Source organism: Salvelinus alpinus, chromosome 35 (genome assembly GCF_045679555.1).
Source record: "Salvelinus alpinus chromosome 35, SLU_Salpinus.1, whole genome shotgun sequence".
In the NCBI taxonomy this organism is placed as follows: domain Eukaryota; kingdom Metazoa; phylum Chordata; class Actinopteri; order Salmoniformes; family Salmonidae; genus Salvelinus; species Salvelinus alpinus.
In genome coordinates, this window is record NC_092120.1 from 18,906,544 (window position 1) to 18,926,266 (window position 19,723).

At 41.6% G+C, this 19,723-nt stretch overlaps 2 protein-coding genes across 2 annotated transcripts; one reads left to right on the forward strand and one right to left on the reverse strand.

Annotated features, from left to right (window-relative positions):
* The first annotated feature begins 744 nt into the window (after positions 1-744).
* Positions 745-9,738, forward strand: rpa2 (replication protein A2). Its single transcript, XM_071383795.1, has 9 exons — positions 745-892; positions 2,331-2,428; positions 2,658-2,759; positions 2,912-3,025; positions 3,221-3,295; positions 7,114-7,233; positions 8,252-8,383; positions 8,739-8,833; positions 9,165-9,738. Exons 1-9 carry the CDS (start codon positions 880-882, stop codon positions 9,250-9,252), a joined length of 837 nt encoding a protein of 278 aa, XP_071239896.1. The 5' UTR covers positions 745-879; the 3' UTR covers positions 9,253-9,738.
* LOC139564333 (protein THEMIS2-like) lies at positions 9,673-19,628 on the reverse strand. Its single transcript, XM_071383791.1, has 6 exons — positions 19,454-19,628; positions 14,193-14,333; positions 13,540-13,968; positions 12,073-13,268; positions 10,651-10,765; positions 9,673-10,416 (listed from the first exon to the last, which is right to left on the reverse strand). Exons 1-6 carry the CDS (start codon positions 19,557-19,559, stop codon positions 10,316-10,318), a joined length of 2,088 nt encoding a protein of 695 aa, XP_071239892.1. The 5' UTR covers positions 19,560-19,628; the 3' UTR covers positions 9,673-10,315.
* Between the last annotated feature and the right edge of the window lie 95 nt (positions 19,629-19,723).

Consider the following 19,723-nt stretch of genomic DNA (forward strand, 5'->3'; position numbering starts at 1 on the left):
TCTTCACAAGACGGGAGATGGGTCATAGTAACTGTTAAACTTGACAATGCTATTTTCATCATCTGTAATGTATACGGACATAACTCACATGCTCCTAATAAGACCCTTTTTACCAGGAAAGTACAGGATTTAAGCAACAGATACTCAGAGGCTTTTCTAATTATTTCAGGGGATTTTAATGGAACACCTGATGCATCTGTTGATCGTTTTCCTCCTAGAACGAGTCAAAGCCCTCAAAATAGCAATATTTTCACTACATTATGCAACGTTCTCTGTGTTGAGAATGCCTGGCGTTATTTCAATCCGGATGCAAAGGGTTATACCTGTACCAACAAAACTATGTCACGTAAATCTAGAATAGATTTATTCATAATTTCCTATTTTTTGTTACAATTTGTTATAGATGTAGATCATCAGTTGGCTCCCTTTTCTGATCATCACTTGATTTCCCTGAATTTACAAGCTACTAAAAAATCAAAAGGTACTCGAGGATACTGGAAATTAAACAACACACTTCTTCTTAAAGATACTACTCTCATTGAAAACATCAAATCGTTAGCTAAAGATATTTTTTTGCAAGAAAAGACTTCGGTCATGGAAGTAGATGGGTGTCCACAAACCCGTGTAGTGTATCTCTGGGTAAGCTAGTGCGTCTAGCAATCTCGCATGTTCATTGGTGTAGCTACCAAATCTAGTCAGAGAATCTCATTGGACAATGGATTTCGCGGCATTTCTGTAGGGCGCATGCGTTCTATACTGTCAACTTTCCAGCGCGCGGAATTGTACAGGGGAGGGAATCGTTGTGAATACGTTTTACACTTTATTGTCTTGCCACCTGTTTAAACATTATTTTATCATATAACGTAAACTAACGGCACCATGTGGAACCAAGGTGAGTTTGTCCTTGTAGCAATGTTTTTTATGGCTGTCAACAATAGCTCAAAAGCGCTGCCTAGTTGTTGTAAATAACGTTAGCTTGCTAGCTAGTTACTGTTGCCAGTTACTGTAGCCAGCTCTCTGTTTTGTTGTGCAGTTTGGGTGCCTAGCTAGCTACGGTACCTGAATTGGCTGTATTTCTTCTGTAAACTAAAAGGCACCGAGCTTTTTGTCGTACAGTAACGGGAAACAACAGTAGCAAACGTTAGCTAGGTAACGTTAACTCTAACTAACTAGCTACTGTAGTTAGCTAGTTACTGTAGTGCTTTTGTCAGCTAACGTAAACTCACGTAAACTCGTACATCGCATTGGTCCGTACAATTGCCCTTATTTTCGCCTCAAAAACGTAATACTTCCAGATCAACTGTAATGTCAATACCATTGTAAAGCACAATTTCTCCACTTTCCAACATTATCAATTACATGACCTAAACGCTGCCCGTTTCTGCATAATTCAAGCAGGCAATGAGCCCACGTCGGGTCTTTTTAAAAATGGCGGGTGGGGAAGCGAAACTAATGCGTGATAGTGAGAAGGAGAGATGTTGTGTGGGAAAATAGCTTTTTTTCACTCGATCTGTCCAACTTATCACCTCTAAAATGTAAATAAAACACTATAAAGAGTTTATATAATGTGTCGTTACATACCTATTTGAAGGTTTGTGTCGAATTTGAATCGGGTTTTTAGGGCAGTGCTAAAGTGATCTTAGAAGTAAACAGCGGCTTTGAGAATGATGATCGCATGCAATGATGATGCAAAAAATGACTAGGTATCCCCCCATACCTCCGTCACTGTCCATTTCCTGTTTTTAAACGATGAGAGAAGTGCTACACCTGGTGGATAGAGATTGTAAGACAGAAATAGTTCCTTTATGCGTGCTGTACATTACAACATGACAAGTCACGATGTAACGGAGGGTCCGTTTTTTCAACTTTTCTCCAATACTATAGAGCCATTACCATGTCGATCAACGCTTGAATAGAAACCTGGTTCACACCCCCGATTTTGAAGTCAACACAGTCGCTACAGTCCCATTAGTTTTCTTTGTAGCCTCGTTTGAATGTTGCGGTTGTGCACATTTGTACGGAATGGGGTGAGTTTACGTTAGCTAACTTATGTGGCTCGCTAGTTAACGTTGTGTGTAGTCTCCATCTATAAGCTACCTAACGTCGTTAGCTAGTAATGCAAGCTTGTTTACATGGTTTTAGTCAGAGAGTGGATTATTGCTGCAGTTGTCTCATTGTCACAACCGGCAGTGATTGTGCGCAGCATTATGGGACTCCCAATTGGTCCAGCGTCGTCCGGGTTTGGCCGGTGTATGTCGTAATTATAAATTATAATTTGTTCTTAACTGACTTGCCTAGCTAAATAAAAAAAACACTGTCATTTCATGTAGGGGGATCATACGGTGAATCAAACATGGGTGGTGGATACACTCAGTCCCCGGGAGGATTCGCATCACCTGCTGCCTCCCAGGGAGGAGAGAAGAAAGGGGTCTGTATTTGTCACTCACCAACTCCATATATTACACAGTTAGCGAACAGTAGGTGGAAGTCTGTCATCGTTATATTAGTAGCATAACCTATGGGCAACAGTTAAATAATAGCTAAACGGACAGTAAACATCCCCATGCACTATTGTCTGCCATTGTTTGTTTTTTTGTTGTAGGATAAAGTTGGCTCAATGTGAATTATTCAGACTTACTGTGTATGTATGTTTACAGAGACAACGTGCCCAACAGATTGTCCCCTGCACAGTGTCCCAGCTCATGTCTGCTGCCCAAGCGGAGGATGTCTTCAAAGTGGGAGAGGTAGAGGTTGCCCAGGTAACCCAAATTACATGTGTAAATATGAGGATGGTGGTGCGTTGTGATACAGTGACTCATAGACTGATCAGGATTTCAATCTTCCATGTACAAATGAAATGTGTGATGAGTGCCTTGGTATCCCATGACAGTATTCTCTTTTTGTGTGCTAGGTTACAATTGTGGGCATCATCAGAACCACTGACAAATCCATGACCAACATCCAGTACAAAGTCGATGACATGACAGGGGCCCCTATGGACGTGAAGCAGTGGGTAGATACAGAGGTAATCCTCATCAGGGCAACTGAGACTGCTAAGTACTAGGATCAGCAAGGATATACAGTACAGTCAACACTTGCAGTATAATTTCTAAATGTTAAATTAACAGATATTTTGTGACAACATGCTACACTCAAATGGGAGTTCAACTGCTAATCTGCTCACCTATGGTTCTGTCCTGCTGTCTCTCCTCACTCATAGGATCCCAGTGTGGACAGCACTGTCATCCCCCCAGGCACTTACGTTAAGGTCTCGGGCAATTTGCGCTCCTTCCAGGTGAGGTCATCATTCCCATACAAGTACATACCTTTATCTATAGGTCATATCACAGCCCTGACCACATGGTTTTCAAACAATGGAGAGCTATGTGTAACCTGAGATGTTTTATTTTATATGCATCTAGGGCAGGGAGTTGTCTCTTTGGCATTTTGATTCACAAATGGAAACTACACACATGCCAGTGGCGATTGGTGCCGTTTAAGATTAGGGTGGACGAGTCATATTTTTATGAGGCTGGTCATATTTCTATTACAGAATTTAGGATGACTGTCATTCGTATTCTATTCACCCAGCTCAATGTATCACAATAGGTTTAGGCTATTGCATAATACGCAAATTTGCCCTATACCCATGAGGTTGCTACAACCTAACCTACAAATTAACGTTTATAGTGTAGGTACACAGGTCGAGAGAAATTGGAGTAATCAAGGTGAGACCGTGACACATCAAATACTGCCTTGCACACTCTTGCCTGCATCTAGCTGATCTGGTGTCTAATCATTTGTCCAAACAGTTGCAAAATGTTCTGTTTTGCAACTAAAACAAGTTTCTATTGGACAAATTTGGGTAGGTCATCCCCGTTTAGTTCCGTTTGCTTCCGTTTAAGAAACATTTTCTAACAGACTTGGCGAGTGAATACACAGCTGATCACTCACACACACGGTTCACTTTCATAGCAGCCACATACAACATCATCACTTTGATGACCAGGTGCAACAATCTCCTCAAGCCAAACCTTCATACTATAACTGCTACACAGCCTACATCGTTGTCACCATATTAGCTAACGTCATAGTCAACAAAGTAGAACTAGTAAACCCACAATCAATCCCTGTGTACAATCACACAGTACAGTGTACAGCAATCAGTTTAGCATTTACACCGGCAGGCCGATGTGGCGATATATTAATAAAACAGAAAGCTCACCTTGACTTGGAAGAGTTGCAGTGTTGGATAGCCTTAGCCACCTAGCCAACATAAATTGCATTTCTCTCTGTCAGGTTCTTGTGTAGACTAAATCGTCTGCATTAGGTAAGTAAGTGAAAGGTAAACTGAGAATTCAAAAATACATCGAAATAGCCAGTGTACAAAACATTATGAACACCTGCTCTTTCGACGATGTAGACTGACCAGGTGAATCCAGGTGAAAGCTATGATCCCTTATTGACCCAATTTGGGTGGAGTCTCCTCTCTAAACATTACATCTTTATTACTAGGCAGGAAGTTAAGTGATGCGGGCAACAAACTGTTCCTTCTCCCTTAATGTGACCTGACCTCAGCCCCACATTCCTCACAAAACCACATCTCTCCATCAGTGCCTGTCAACATGTGATTGCCTTTCCTTTACTCAGTACATTCCACGCTTAATTGCCTCCACCATATACACTCCTACAGATAACCATTAACTTCTATTGTAGAAAACAGGCTATGGCACTCAATATTTCAATAGGATAGATACCTGATATTTAACAATATTTAAAGTTTAGGAGTCGGAACCCATCAAAGGGTAGGCGACAGGTTAAATAAGGAGTTATGAGACAATTTAGATATGGATTGTGTATGTGTGCCATTCAGAGGGTGAATGGGCAAGACAAAATATTTAAGTGCCTTTTGAACGGGGTATGGTCGTAGGTGCCAGAAGCACCGCTTTGTGTCAAGAACTGAATTGAGGTTGTTCTGAGGTCAAAAGTGGTCCTGCAACTCAATATTAGGAAGGTGTTCTTAATGTTTTGTACACTCAGGGTGGGTTGCACCTACATGGTTTAAATGAATCTAGGATTAGAGTAATCTAGGTTTTGTAAATATAATTAATCAGAGATGTTGCGCCACTTAATTTTTAATATGGATAAGTAACTCTATGATTAACGGTTTTAAACTATGATTAGTGACATGTTACACCAATATGAGGTATTTCGAGTTGAAGCGAAGTAGCTAGCCTACTTGACAAATAAGGCCACAAAGTTGCTGTTCCTTGATATTATTATAATAATAATAATAACAATGTAAAGTTAGAACTACTGCAACTCCATCGTGAAAGGTTCTCATTGGTTGGCTGATTTGAAATAAAATCTGTTATTTGCCAGTACTAGACAGAATTAATTCGCTAGCTAGTTTATAAACCAAGTTAGCTAGCACACAATATTATTTATTATTGTCATTACTTAACGTTATTTAGCCATTTTATTATTTGTCCGCTAGCCACCTGATCATGACACGTCAAAGAAGTTCAAATTTCTCCGCTTATGGGGGGAAAAAACGTAGAAATTTAGTAACGTACTGGAGGATAAAAAGACAGACAAGCACGACTGTTAAAAAGAAGGAAGACACCTGGGCCATTTTATGCGACAAATGTAATGGATCGACGCAGATTGAAGAGAAGAGGGACCCAAATTGGATGAAAGCGTGCAGGGAAAAAATGAAAAGCCAAAAAGGATGCGGCAGAGGAGAGGCGGGGGCTATTTCAGACCGGAGCCGGAGGGGGGCCTCAGTCCAAGGGAATTGATCCTATCACCCAGAAGATATGCGAGATGATTCCCCAGCAGTTTGCCCTTCTCCATAACCCCTATGATCACGACGGACAACTTGATCCACCAATATTTAGTAAGCATAAATAACTGGTAAATATCAATGCTTGTAATGCACGTTAAAACTTTAATGCTACTTCACTACAATGTTACCGTTATCAGGCCCATTACAGCATGTTGCATAACATCATCATTCGTACCAAGGCTGGGCATATCGTAAGCCCCAATTCAATTGTTGTACAAAATGGGCATGTAAATAGCCAACTAATAATGAGTTAATTATCATAAAACTCAACAGGATTCAACCGGTCTCTAATTATTCACTGAGGAACTAGTTTTGGTCTCTCCACATTAGATATGCTGCCATTTTATCAGTTAAACCACCTCAAGTGGCAGTTTAGAATGAATCTCCAATCTAAGTTTAAATATATATTTTAAATTTATTGAACAACAGGCTTAAAATGTATCTAAGTTAAGTGAAAACTCAATTTAAGATTAGAGGAATGATTTAATTTAACTAGGATTAATTTTAAACTAGATTTAACATTTGGTGCAAGAAGATTGATAGATAAACCTTGATTTAACCCAGTTTAAGAGTTAGTCCATTTTTGAAGAATTGAATTTGTTCAAAATGTTCAACTATTTTCTTTCTCAATCTTTCACACTTTATGCACTGCAGTGCTAGCTAGCTGTAGCATATGCTTTTCAGTACTAGATTAATTCTCTGCTCCTATGTTTGAATGGACAACATGTCAGTTTAAGCTGCAAGAGCTCTGATAGGTTGGAGGATGTCTTCCGGAGTCTTCAAAATTACTTTGTAAGCCTATGGAAAGGTGTGAGAACCATGACCCTTCTAGGTTTTGTATTCAAGTCAATGTACCCAGAGGAGGACAGAAAATATATGTCCTCCAGCTATACCCTGGTGCTACCCTGGAGGGTGCTGTTGAGGCTACTATAGCCCTTCATTGCAAAACAGTGTGTTTTAATCAGTTATTTGTTGCCGTGGATATATTTAGTATAGTTTTATCTAAAATTGCAAACTTTTTTTCACTTAAAAAAAATGAAATCTGCTGAGTGGGATGGTCCCCCCTTCTCTGAGGAGCCTCCACTAATCCGTGCAAATGCATTCATATCGCCTGCAAGTGTGCATTGCACATTCAGTCCTGTCTCTGTCTCTCTCTCTCTCTCTGTCTCTGTCTCTGTCTCTCTCTCTGTCTCTCTCTCTGTGTGTGTGTGTGTGTGTGTGTGTGTCTGATGTACTGTTTGTGTGTAACTTCCTGTCTTCAATAGAACCACAGGTCCGTGGTGGCGTTCAACGTCCGGCCCCTTCAGGACATGAACGAGATCACCTCCCACATGCTGGAGGTGGTGCAGGCACACATGTTGCTCAGCAAACCACAGACTATTATGGTGAGAACTTTCTTCACGCATGACAAAGAGCACCAGGGCCTAAAAAAACAACCGCCACCTGCCAAATGTGGGTAGATTTTGGCTAAGATGCCTATTTCACAAGCCACGTTGGCAGTTGGTCAGGGCTCCCACTTTGAGCGTTTCACTCGCATTTGTTAATAAAAAGTCAAGTATGATCACATTTATAGCAAAATAAATGAAGCAGTAGCTGTTTTCTAAGTATTTCTGCCATTTTGTTTCATAGCTGGTAAATTAAGCGCACAAAGTTAAAGAACCTGTACGTCCATGAAGAGCTAAGTGAAAAATTGTTTATTGGTAGCGCTGTGAACAGGCATAAAAATGTGTCTAATTTACTTGAATCTGAAGTTTATTTATGTGAGACTTTGTCCTTGAGTTTCTTGGCAATTTACTTTGTTTTGTTTTCAAGCTAGTTTGTTTTTCAATGTTTGAGTTTCAACTAGTAGGGCAGAGTGGACAATTCGGCTATTAGTCAGACTCTGAATCTCAAACACATGACTCTTGCATAGCTTTACCACAGTAACCTCCCGCCCGTGAAGGGGCAGGTGAACATCTGTGATATTTTGGTTAACACTCAGGTCACAAAAAATATGAAATTAAACAATATACCACATTACTTCTTACTAGTAATACATTTATTGTTTTAGCAACATTACAAAGCATGCTCATCTTTTTTTTGTGTTTTGTTGATGTAATTATAGGAGGGGGATATTTTGTCTGGTAAAATGTTTTGTGTGGTAGACCAAAAAGTACATTTTAGGCCCTGAAAAGCACCACTATGCCTGAATATCTGACTATTTTCCACCTGTCCACTCTGTGACTACTGTCATGCGAGTTGGCCTTGGCCCAACTGCCACATATTTAAATTGAGATGAATGAATCATTAAACTTAGCTTTGAATAAGGCCGTTCAAGCTCAGTAACGCCACAATCAAAACAAGTTTTGTTTCGAGTCTCTTCCTGTGTGTCACCACTCACACACAGTTTTTGTTCCCTTTTAGATGGGCGGAGGAGGGGGAATGAACACTAGCATGGTGCCCATGTTACGGCCGGGAATGGGTGGCAACATGGGAGGTGGATACTCGGGTGCTAACGACATGTCCACTAACGGCCTGAGCCCAAGCCAAAACCAGGTGAGTCTGTAATGGACTAAAGAAAAGTGCTGGAAACTTTAAATAGTTGGTAGGATAAACAATAGGTAGCCTAAACTCACCTACCATACCAATTAGAAAGTAAACCAGCATACCTTACCTGTTACCAGGTGAATGGAGAAAAAAAGTGTACTTTTAATTTAAAAATCCAGCACTAGATGATAGGAACATTTATTGGGTCTCATCAGTTTTTCTATTTATTAAAAATGCCTTACCAAACATACCATACTGCCATCTGTAGAACTGACAGAACAATTGGGAAGTCTTCAAGTTGTTCTAAATATGATTGGTACAATATTCTATATGAATGTGTGTTATTCTCATGTCTTCTCATAAGGTGCTGAGCTTGATAAGGAGCTGTCCAGACGCACAGGGTATAAGCACACAGGACTTGAAGCAGAGTCTCAGCGGCATGAGCTTGGCTGTCATCAAGTAAGACATTCCCTTCCCTCCGTCCTCAAATCAGGCTCTGAAGTTCTTGATATGCTTGAATGTGTCCTGTTTGACCACAACAGTGGTCGTGTTCTGCAGGGCACAACGTTGGCCAGCATTCAGATACAAATATTTTATAGAACAAATATGCTTTTCTGGGATGAAGAATAAGTAATATCAGCTCTATTCATTGCATTTCTATCTGCAATGTTCAACATTTGCCTACTGAACGTGGCCCAGTGCACTCTCATGTGCAAGGCATAACAGAGTAGACTGCATAATTAAGCATGCTGCATTGGCACCAGTCTTACTGTCCTTTGTCTAATCATAGGCAAGCAGTGGAGTTCCTCAGCAACGAAGGACACATCTTCTCCACCATCGACGAGGACCACTTCAAGTCTACGGACAATGATGAATAAAGCATCTCTCCATTCCCTGTTAGCACTAAGAACATGATCATAGTCTTGGGATCATTCTCAACACACTGCGCTATGAGCGGACGATTGTGTATATAAGGATAACGCCCAAAATCCTCTTAGAGTTTTAAGATCTCTGAAAATAGAACCTGTAGTCATTATTGGAACCATGATTCATACTGAGTAACATCATGGGATGTCTATATAATCCTGAGGGTTTCTGTGAAATTTGGCCTTCTTGGTTTGACTGACACATCCTGTTTCAACTTCCGTTTCGTTAATTATATTACAGTATGAGAGGGTGCATCACAGGCTAATGGTTTTTCTCACAGTGAATGCAATCTGTGACTGACCAGTTCCTGAATCATTGGTATTGGTAGTTGTCATTTAAAAATGGTGAACAGAATGCAAAACAGAATGCCATTCCTATTCAGAATTTTTTATGTCTCTGTTTTGTTTTTGTCTCTAGTAAACATATTTTCAGAAAAATGTTCTCCAGATATTTGTTCCCCAGATATTAATATTACTTTATATAGTCAATTGGGAAGTATCTCTTACAATGTGTATCCTTAGAATTCAGAAATATAAGATCATACAGTATTGATAACCAAAGCAATGATACATATGCACCAGTAAAGCTTTGTATTGCGAATGAAGATCCCCACTGTTATCACTCTGGCTTTCTGATATGGACCTCCAGTTTTAAAATGAGGGGGGAAATTTAGTTACAAAATACACTGCTAAATTATGAAATGTAACCGGACCTTAAACACCAATGGGCTATTATAAGCATTTGGGACAATCGGTTGGCAAGTGTTGCTTGTGATTGCAGCAACGTAGAGAAAATGAAAACCAAGTAACAAAATCTGGGTACAATAAGACATGTATCCTGTTTTTGCATAGTCCCATCCCATAGTCCCCAAGTATTTACATTTACAGTGGCTGGCTATCAGTCTGCATAGTTCTGACATTCAGTTGTCTTGCACCCCATAGTCTAGTCTATTTTATGCGATGAGACTTGGTTACTTGAATAGTTAGCCTTTTAATAGTAGTTCATGTGGCTGGTTCAGTAAAGTAAAAAACTGTCCTGTGCTGTTTTCAACATGTCGTCCACTTGCTCATAATCATGGTCGCTGCCCTCATCTGCTTGCACTTCATATTTCGGCACTGTTGAAAGACAAGTTAATTTTAGGCTTACCGTATAATCTAGGTTTTGTGTGAAGTGGTCACCCAGTGCAAAAACATTTATCTTAACAAAGAATAAAACTACAGATAACAGTAAAATGTTTTATAAAAAGCTACACCAAATGCAGAACGATGAATGGGATACTTTTTGGTGTTGACTTTTACTTCCCTGATGTCATAGCTCACAAGTAATTTCCAATGTAGGACATACTGTACCTTTATTGTTGGGCTTGTGACTTATAGACGTGACATAAGTGTTTGGCTGAGCCTTTCCTGACTTGACACCGGTCATAGGCTTTCTTGGATTCAGCGGAGGGGCATCCGTGATAGCCTTCACGACAACAGGAAAATGAAACTACCGTTATATTAGGAGTGTACATGCTATGTTGAAAAAACAGGAACCACATACTTGCATGGGGCGAGGTGTCTGCATAATCAAATAACATTTTCACATGATAACTGATGAGACTACAGTAACATATGTGGAGTGTGTTGTGTGTAAATGTTTTATAAGACATTGAACAACCCAATACCCTATTATATGAGGCAGCATTCTAGTCCTAGTCAAATCAAGTCACAACTTATTCCACTTATTTAAAGTGTATTTCACAATATCTCAACACACAAACACACGTTTCCCCAGGTTCTGTGTTGTTGTGGGTTTGTATGTGTGTGTATTTCAGGAAATAGCTTCCTGGATTCTAAGCAGCTGATTGGTCGACCCCATCGCAGATTGGAGCTCTGACCCCTCCCTCTTGTCAGGGGATACAGCTGTCTCTGCATTTACCAACTCCTTCTCCAGCTTGATCAAATCCAGTGTTCCTTTGTTAGAAGAGAGCTTTTGATGTTCTGTGTTGATTGTTGTGGCAGTCAGTAAAAGTTTTGTGGATATTATTTTGTAGCCGCTCCTTCCAAGGTATGTATGCCAATAGGATTTAGTGTTTTTGATTATTGAAATTGTTCACTAAGTATTAGTAATAGTAATTGTTCCTGGGGGGAGGGGAACGCACATTGGGAGTGTTTAGGCAAAAGACCTGCGGGCATACATAACCTGTAGTATTGAATATGTCTATGCACACTAGGTAAGACCTGGGCGGACCACCCCCTGTATTTTGGTTAGCGCGCCAGGTGGTGCTAAAGGTTAGGTAAGTAGTGGTAAGGTAGGAGAGTGGACTAACTTTTACTTTCTTTGCTTTGGTTCCATCCAGCCCCTTTTCCCCACCTTACCGTGTGTAGGAGTAATACATATTTTGTAAACTGTATTTTTCTCTGCTTCTGTCATCCTTCCCCGCACCTACGATCACATCATTTTTTCACTCCACGGGGAAAAGAGATGTAGTGGGGTGTTGCGTTCCCTCCAAGAGGCGTACGTAACACCACTTTACAGATACTTAAAAAAAAAAAAGTTGAAACAGCAGACAGAGACAGTACAGTGACAAAAAAACGAGACAATTTCACAGCTAAGACAAGGAATGTGGGGGCTCCAAGGCAGAGTACAAGGGCAATACATGGGATGCAAGACAGTAGGCAGGACATGTAGGACAGTAAACGAGTCCAGCAAGACAGGAGTGACAACAGGAGATGAGCAGCGCTATATCCTGCCTAGAAAGTACATAAGGTCTGAAAGGAAGAGCTTACCGGAGGCAGAGGAGCAGGGGGCCTGTGAGTCTTTTTGCTATCAAGACTTAGACCACTCAACAGGGAAAGGGTGCCACTTTTGGGTGGATGGCAGGGGGTGTCTGGTTGTGAGGGTGAAGGGGTTGCCTTTGAAGACTTTGAGCCTGACGATGGCTTTGATCTTGACGATGGCTTTGGTGGACGTGGTGGTGGGGGTTCATCTGATGCGGTGAGCTTTCGAAATTCGCAATAGAATGAGTCCGTCACCTCTGTAACTGTCTCCAGGTGATATTCTTGGGCCAAAGGCAAGGGGTCATTAGTTAAGGACAAAGACATGTTAAGCCAGTGAGTGGGTATCTCAAAGCACCTCTCTGGCTTTCCTGGAAGGCTGGCCTGTATCATGGGCTGTATAGTTGTAGCCTCCAGCCTCAGGGATGAGAACCCCACCAGAGGATCTGTCTCCAGCTCTGCGTCACGGCTCGCCACCTTAACGTCCAACGGCAGGGCAAAGGCCTTGCCCAAGTCCTTCAGGCTGTACTTCTTGTTGTCCGTGAGCTTCTCCACAAAGTGGCTCTGCATGTACAGGGGCAAGTGGACCACCTCGCTCTCCTCCTCTTCATCCTCCTCCTCGTCATCGCCCACTTCTTGGAGACGTCTACATACAAGGACCTCCATGGTCTGGTTATTCTTCTCCTGGCTGGTTCTTCCACCAGGCAGCTTCACCTTCTCGCAGCGCAGCACCTCCAGCTGCTCGCCCACACTGAGCGCCAGAAACCCCTCCTCGTCCAGCTCCTCACTGTGCTGCGTCACCCTGACCTTGAGAAACAGTGCCCGGGTCGAGGCGGCGTACAGCTCGTACACTGACTCAAACTCCCGCGGCCTCCGTCGCAGGCGTCCCCCGTAGCGCTGCGACACTAGGAAGTACTGGCGGGCATTGCGCCCCTTGATACCCGAAGCCAGAACCATGGCTGAGGAACCACGCTTGTGAAGGACTAGAGGATGGCCCTTGTGTAGTTCAGCCAGCCAGGTACAGCGGAACAAAGGCTGGCCCTCATGGTGCTCCAGTATTTCAGCCATGGTGGGGAAGGCCTCGTCTGGCTGGGCAAATACCTCGGGCAGAGTGAGCGGGGTCACAAATGTCAAGTCTTGGGATTGCGTCGTCACGTCAACTACATCCACCTCCAAGCTGGAGGGGAACTTGACTATGTTCTTCCTCACTGTGAGAAAATTTGAGAAATTATGTTGAAGGGTGTAGACCCACACAGTAAAGTACTAAACTTGATGCTGAGCAGAACACAAAAACTAAGCTTTATGTTCAAAATGTGCAATGATTTGTGAAAAAGAAATGCAGGCTACAGCTTGCCAATAGCTTTAATGACGTGCTCCTCAGCCAACACTTCTCTCACTTCTAGATTATAACATGATCAGTGTTTTTTCATTGGATAAGGAAGTATGCCGTTTGTTGACTCAGAACCAGGTTCTACTCACAGTGCATGATGGCCTGGACCTGGTATATGGGGCTGAAGACTAGCGATCCCCTGTGCTTGGTATTCTTGCTGAAGTGAAAGCGCCGGATACAGAGGTGGGGCGAGGATATGATCTCCTGGAGGGTGTAGGTCTGGTCACTCTCACACTCATAGAACTCCCCACGGCAGGAGAAGGGGACTAGCACTTCAGCCAACGCCCCCTGCTGGCCTCTGAGTTGACAGCGGACGCAGCTCTCCTCACCCCCGTCTTGCTGCTCGATGTACAGCATGGTCACGGCCACCCCGGCGCCGAGGGTGAAATTCTCAAAAGTCAGCTCACATTGGCTGGTGAAGGTGAAGGGAAAGCAGGTGTCCAGGCCTACAGGCCTCAGGCTCACCATCTCCTCCACTGTGCTGTATGGCATCTCCTCTGGAACCAGCTTGAACAGATCTGAGAGGGAGAGTCCGCAATGAGCCCATGAATAACACAGCATTGATCAAGGGACTTTATTAGAATTGATTAAACATATTACCATGGTTAGTAAAGAATTGGGGGGCTCACTTACATAGAATTACTAAAACTGCCATTCTTGGTAGAGTCAATCATCTTTGCTAGGTGGACCAGAGGTTTTTCTATTTCTAGCCCTGGCTAAGCGCATTTGTTGAAAGCCTCACCTGCATGGTTGAGGGGCAGCTGAAACTTCTCATTGTTGCTGATGTCCTCACAGCTGACAGACAGGAGCTCGATGTCGATGACCTTCACCAGGTCCCCCGTGGATAGGCACACCTCGTTTCCCGACAGCTCATAAACAGACCCTATAAAGCATCAACACACCACAATTTCAGTTCTGATGACAATGCATATTTGCAGCAACATGCACGTACAGAACTTGTTGATTATATATTTTTTTATCAGAGGTGATAACTCAATAATACTGTCCCATTACAATGCATGCCTGAACTGATGGAAGTAGATCTTAATATATACAGTACACAGTATTAACTTCTCTGTTCTAGGAACCACTCATGAGACTTTGTACACTCATTTTTCCCCCATTTCCGTATTTGTCTGCTGCAACATTTCAAGGTAGTCTATTGACTGACCGTCCATCCATATAACCAAGCATATGATCTATTAATCTTTGAACATGTGATATTACATACACTCCTCTATGTATTTATTTAGACTGAAGCAAAATGTTTCATGAGGCGACAGTACAGTGTCACCTTTTGTTTGAGGGTATTTTCATACATATCTGTTTAACTGTTTAGAAAGGAAAGCACTTTATATATCTAGTCCTCCCATTTGAAGGTGTCATACAGTATTTAGACATTCACTTATGAGTATTGAAGTATTCAAAAATGCGGTATTTTAATCCCGTATTCCTAGCACGCAATGACTACATCAAGCTTGTGACTCTACAAACTTGCTGGATGCATTTGCCGTTTCTTTTCGTTGTGTTTCAGATGATGTTGTGCCCAATAGAAGTCAAATGAAAGTTTATTGGTCACCTACACAGTTTTCCAGATGTTATTGGAGGTGCAGTGAAACAGTGCAGCAATACAATAACAATACGCACATAATCCGAAAGTAAAATTAAATGACAAGGAATTAAGACATCAGAACAATTTTCAGAGTCCGGAATATAAATACATACACTACCGTTCAAAAGTTTGGGGTCACTTAGAAATGTCCTTGTTTTTGAAAGAAAAGCAAAAGAAATGTGTCCATTAAAATAGCATAAAATTAATCAGAAATACAGTGTAGACATTGGTAATGTTGTAAATGACATTTGTGGCTGGAAACAGCAGATTTTTAATGGAATATCTTCATAGGCGTACAGAGGCCCATTACCAGCAACCATCACGCCTGTGTTCCAATGGCACGTTGTGTCAGCTAATCCAAGTTGATCATTTTAAAAGGCTAATTGATCATTAGAAAATCCTCTTGCAATTATGTTTGCACATCTGAAAACTGTTGTGCTGATTAAAGAAGCAATAAACATGGCCTTCTTTAGACTAGTTTAGTATCTGGAGCATCAGCATTTGTGTGTTCGATTACAGGCTCAAAATGGCTAGAAACAAATTACTTTCTTCTGAAACTCGTCAGTCTATTCTTTTTCTGAGAAATGAAGGCTATTCTATGCGAGAAATTGCCAAGAAACTGAAGATCGCGTACAACACTGTGTACTACTCCCTTGACAGAACAGCGCAAACGGGCTCTAACCAGAATAGAATGAGGAGTGGGAGGCCCCGGTGCACAACTGAGAAGGACAAGTACATCAGAGTGTCTAGTTTGAGAAACAGATGCCTCACAAGTCCTCAACTGGCAGCTTCATTAAATAGTACCCGCAAAACACCAGTCTCAACATCAACAGTGAAGAGGTGACTCCGGGATGCTGGCCTTCTAGGCAGAGTTGCAAAGAAAAAGCCATATCTCAGACTGGCCAATAAAAAGAAAAGATTAAAATGGGAAAAAGAACACAGACACCAAACAGAGGAACTCTGCCTAGAAGGCCAGCATCCCGGAGTCGCCTCTTCACTGTTGACGTTGAGACTGGTGTTTTGTGGGTTCTATTTAATGAAGCTGCCAGCTGAGGACTTGTGAGGCATCTGTTTCTCAAACTAGACACTTCTTCTTTTTCTTCTTTAATCAGCACAACAGTTTTCAGCTGTGCTAACATAATAATGTCAGACCTGCCCTCACAGCATGGCTCGTCAGTTTTGTGAAGTAAACAACACTCTGGCAGGAGCTGAAGGGAGGTGTGGCTCAAGGAACTCCTTTGGGTCCTCTCATCTTCCTTGCAGTCATAAACGGTGCAGTCTGGGATGTTGACGGTAGGTGGAAGTACATTGATGATTTCAGTCTGGCCCACACATGCACAATGGGAAAACTCTGCACACCAAAGCAGGCCCTGGACAACTTTGACTCATTGGTTCAGGCAAGCAAAATGTTACTGAACTCTGCCAAGTGCAAGGTCCTATCAGTGACCCTCACTAGAAATCCACCTGTCCCATGCCCTCTCCAGTTCGAGGGGCAGGGCTGCATTGGAGCTCAAAGTATCTAATAGTGTGAAGGTTCTAGGGTTATCGGTACAGATGGATTCACAATGGGGTAAGCAGGTTGTTACAGTTTTATTCAAACACTTTGGGTGCAATTTTCACAAGTATGTGGTACATTTTCACAACACTTAGTACAAAACTCAAAACAGTGTGGCAGACGGCAGGGAGAGGTGAGGGGAGTGGTTATTGAGGGGAGATATAGTGCAGCCTGCTGGCTCCACCCCCAAGCCTTATATGGACTTCCTGCCCCAACGACGCAACGCTGTCGTTCCTTAAGCCAGGGAGTGCTTGGGGATAAAGGAGGAAGCAGCCTGCACGATTGGAGAGAGAATTGTGTATTATGAAGAGTGGGAGAAGAGAAAACAGTATCAGTGAGATTACCCCTTTTGTGTACCCGAATTGGCTGAGGACCCGAGTTTTTGGATTCCCCTGGAGGACGGAACAGACAACGAGAACGGCTTGTGAACTGGGAAGTAATTTGTGAATTCCCCCTTCTTTCTCTGTGCACAAAAATCCCTAATAAACTCCCCTTTGCATTCTAGTTGTGCTACTGGTGCATGTTGTGTTATTGAACTTGATGACTTTGAAACCCCACACCCATGAGCCTGCTACAACATATTATCAAAAAGGCAGTTTCAAAACTCAAAGCACATTTCCAAATGACTGAGTAAAACACAATCATAGTCACTTTTTTCACTAAAATTCAATCAGTGTTTCATCTAGAAATACATGTTTTGCATTGCAACATGTTCATATTAAGAATTTGCCTTTCGCAATGCTCACATTACTTTTAATATGATAGTCTTATTTGGTAATATACCTTTCACTATTACTTAATCCAACTGCTCTTATTCGATAATCACAACCTTTTTGTAAACCTATACACTTTAAACTGGTTTGTCTACCATATACAGATTTGGAGAACTACAGAATTCCAATGTATGTTTGTAAAATATAAACGTATAAAGTAGGATATACACTGAGTGTACAAAACATTAAGGACACCTGCTCTTTCCATGATCTTGACTGACCAGGTGAAGCCAAGTGAAAGCTATGATCCCTTATTGATGTCACTTGTTAAATCCACTTCGGTGTAGGGGAGGAGACAGGTTAAAGAAGGATTTTTAATCCTTGAGACAATTGAGACATGGATTGTGTATGTGTGCCGTTCAGAGGGTGAATCGGCAAGACAAAATATTGAAATGTCTTTAAACAGGGTATGGTAGTAGGTGCCAGGCACACCGGTTTGTGTCAAGAACTGCAATGCCGCTGGGTTTTTCACACTCAACAGTTTCCCATGTGTATCAAGAATGGTCCGAGGACAGACGCTACGTGCTTCAGCACTGGGTGGTACTGTTCTGTGAGCTTGTGTGGCCTACCATTTCGCAGCTGAGCCGATGTTGCTCCTACTCGTTTACACTTCACAATGACAGCATTTACAGTTGACCAGGGCAGAAATTTGACAAACTGACTTGTTGGAAAGGTAGCATCCTATGATGGTGTCACGGAGCTCTTCAGTAAGGCCATTCTACTGCTAATGTTTGCCTTTGGCGATTGCATGGCTGTGTGCTCAATTTTATACACCTGTAAGCAACGGATGTGACTGAAATAGCCGAATCCACTCATTTTAATTGGTGTCCACATACTTTTGTATATATAGTGTATCTTGCATTTTTTGCTATTGGATCAACTGGTTGTTGAAACAACTAAATTTAGAATGTATCATTATGTTGTATTTTGGTGATTAAACCAATGTTTTCATGATATTTCACAGTAAACTTATATTTTGGATGAATGGTTGTGTGGTGAAAGATGTGTCCAAACAAAATGAATGCACAATAAAAGGTTTTGAATGTAAGACTGGCTGTGTTACAAGTGTTACCAGTTTGGAGTTTTGTACTAAGAGTTAAAAGATTCACCACATACTTGTGAAAATAGCAACAAAGTGATTGAAAAAAACTGTGAAACTCAATGTGGTCCTGTGTGGCTCAGTTGGTAGAGCATGGCGCTTGCAACGCCAGGGTTGTGGGTTCATTCCCCACGGGGGGACCAGGATGAATATGTATGAACTTTCCAATTTGTAAGTCGCTCTGGATAAGAGCGTCAGCTAAATGTAAATGTTTTATTTTAGGAAAGTTGAGAGATAATGTTTGTAAGAAGGCAATTGTAGGCCAAAATGTATTCTTTTAACTTTGCTGAAATAAAACAGAATTTTTAATGGTGAGCTTTTCTTTCTATGAGGATCACATTTTTTGGTTGTACCTCAACTCACGTTGGTTAAGCGCTCGCCACTTATTTTCACATCAGTCTAGATGTATGTCAGGCTTGGATTCGCAATACCAAAACGATTCATTCATGATTATCCATGATCATGGTAGCATCCACATTAATATAGAAGTGTTCAGTAACATATGGTACTCTTATTTACAATAAAAGTGACTCCAAAATGACACAATACATCATTTACTATTAATTTCTACTGGGCACAACATCATCTGAAACACAACCAAAGAAAACTGCAAATGCATGCTTGGACTATTTAATCAAATACTACACCTTTGACTACTTTAATACACATATCTATTTTACCATTTAGAAGTTACAGTATCTAGTCCACCCATTTGAGGGTGTCATTTATTTGGACAAATGTAATTATATGTATATGAAAATACCCTCAGTTTTAAATACGACATTCTGTACTGTTGCCTAATTATGAGACTTTTGTTCTACTTCTGTTTGTGTATGTCAGAATTGAGTATTAAAAAACTGCCACTGACTGTTAATCAGTAAGCTTGTCTGTCTCATTTCAGGCAATGTAAAAATGGGTTTTCCCACACATGGAGTTTATGAAAGAAAGTATGAAAAAGTCCTACCTTGAAAGTATACACCAGAGCAAACCTGTAGAATCCGTGGCAGACAAGTTTGATCCAAGGATGCAATTAATTCTTGCAGGGACATAACTACTTCAGTGCCTGCCATCACTGCAGTGCAGAACCCGATGTTGTGCTGTCTAGGCTCAACTGTGGTTCCCAAGAGAGGTGCCACTGATCTAACAGTTGAAAGCAACGATTGTATGAGGAAGTAGGCAACCAGATATTTTCAAGTACAGTTAACCTCTGCCCTGTGACACTAGCTTGTGTTGC

Bases quoted from the DNA above. Each gene is read 5' to 3' on its own strand.
- rpa2 (XM_071383795.1), top strand. The intron at 2,429-2,657 runs GTCTGTATTTGT...GTATGTTTACAG, and splicing joins AGGGAGGAGAGAAGAAAGGG to AGACAACGTGCCCAACAGAT. The intron at 8,384-8,738 runs GTGAGTCTGTAA...TCTTCTCATAAG, and splicing joins TGAGCCCAAGCCAAAACCAG to GTGCTGAGCTTGATAAGGAG.
- LOC139564333 (XM_071383791.1), bottom strand. From the start codon at position 19,559: ATGGCAGGCACTGAAGTAGTTATGTCCCTGCAAGAATTAATTGCATCC. The intron at 13,969-14,192 runs GTGAGGCTTTCA...TCTCCCTCTCAG, and splicing joins GCTGCCCCTCAACCATGCAG to ATCTGTTCAAGCTGGTTCCA. The intron at 10,766-12,072 runs GTAAGCTCTTCC...GTTGTCGTGAAG, and splicing joins CCCCTGCTCCTCTGCCTCCG to GCTATCACGGATGCCCCTCC.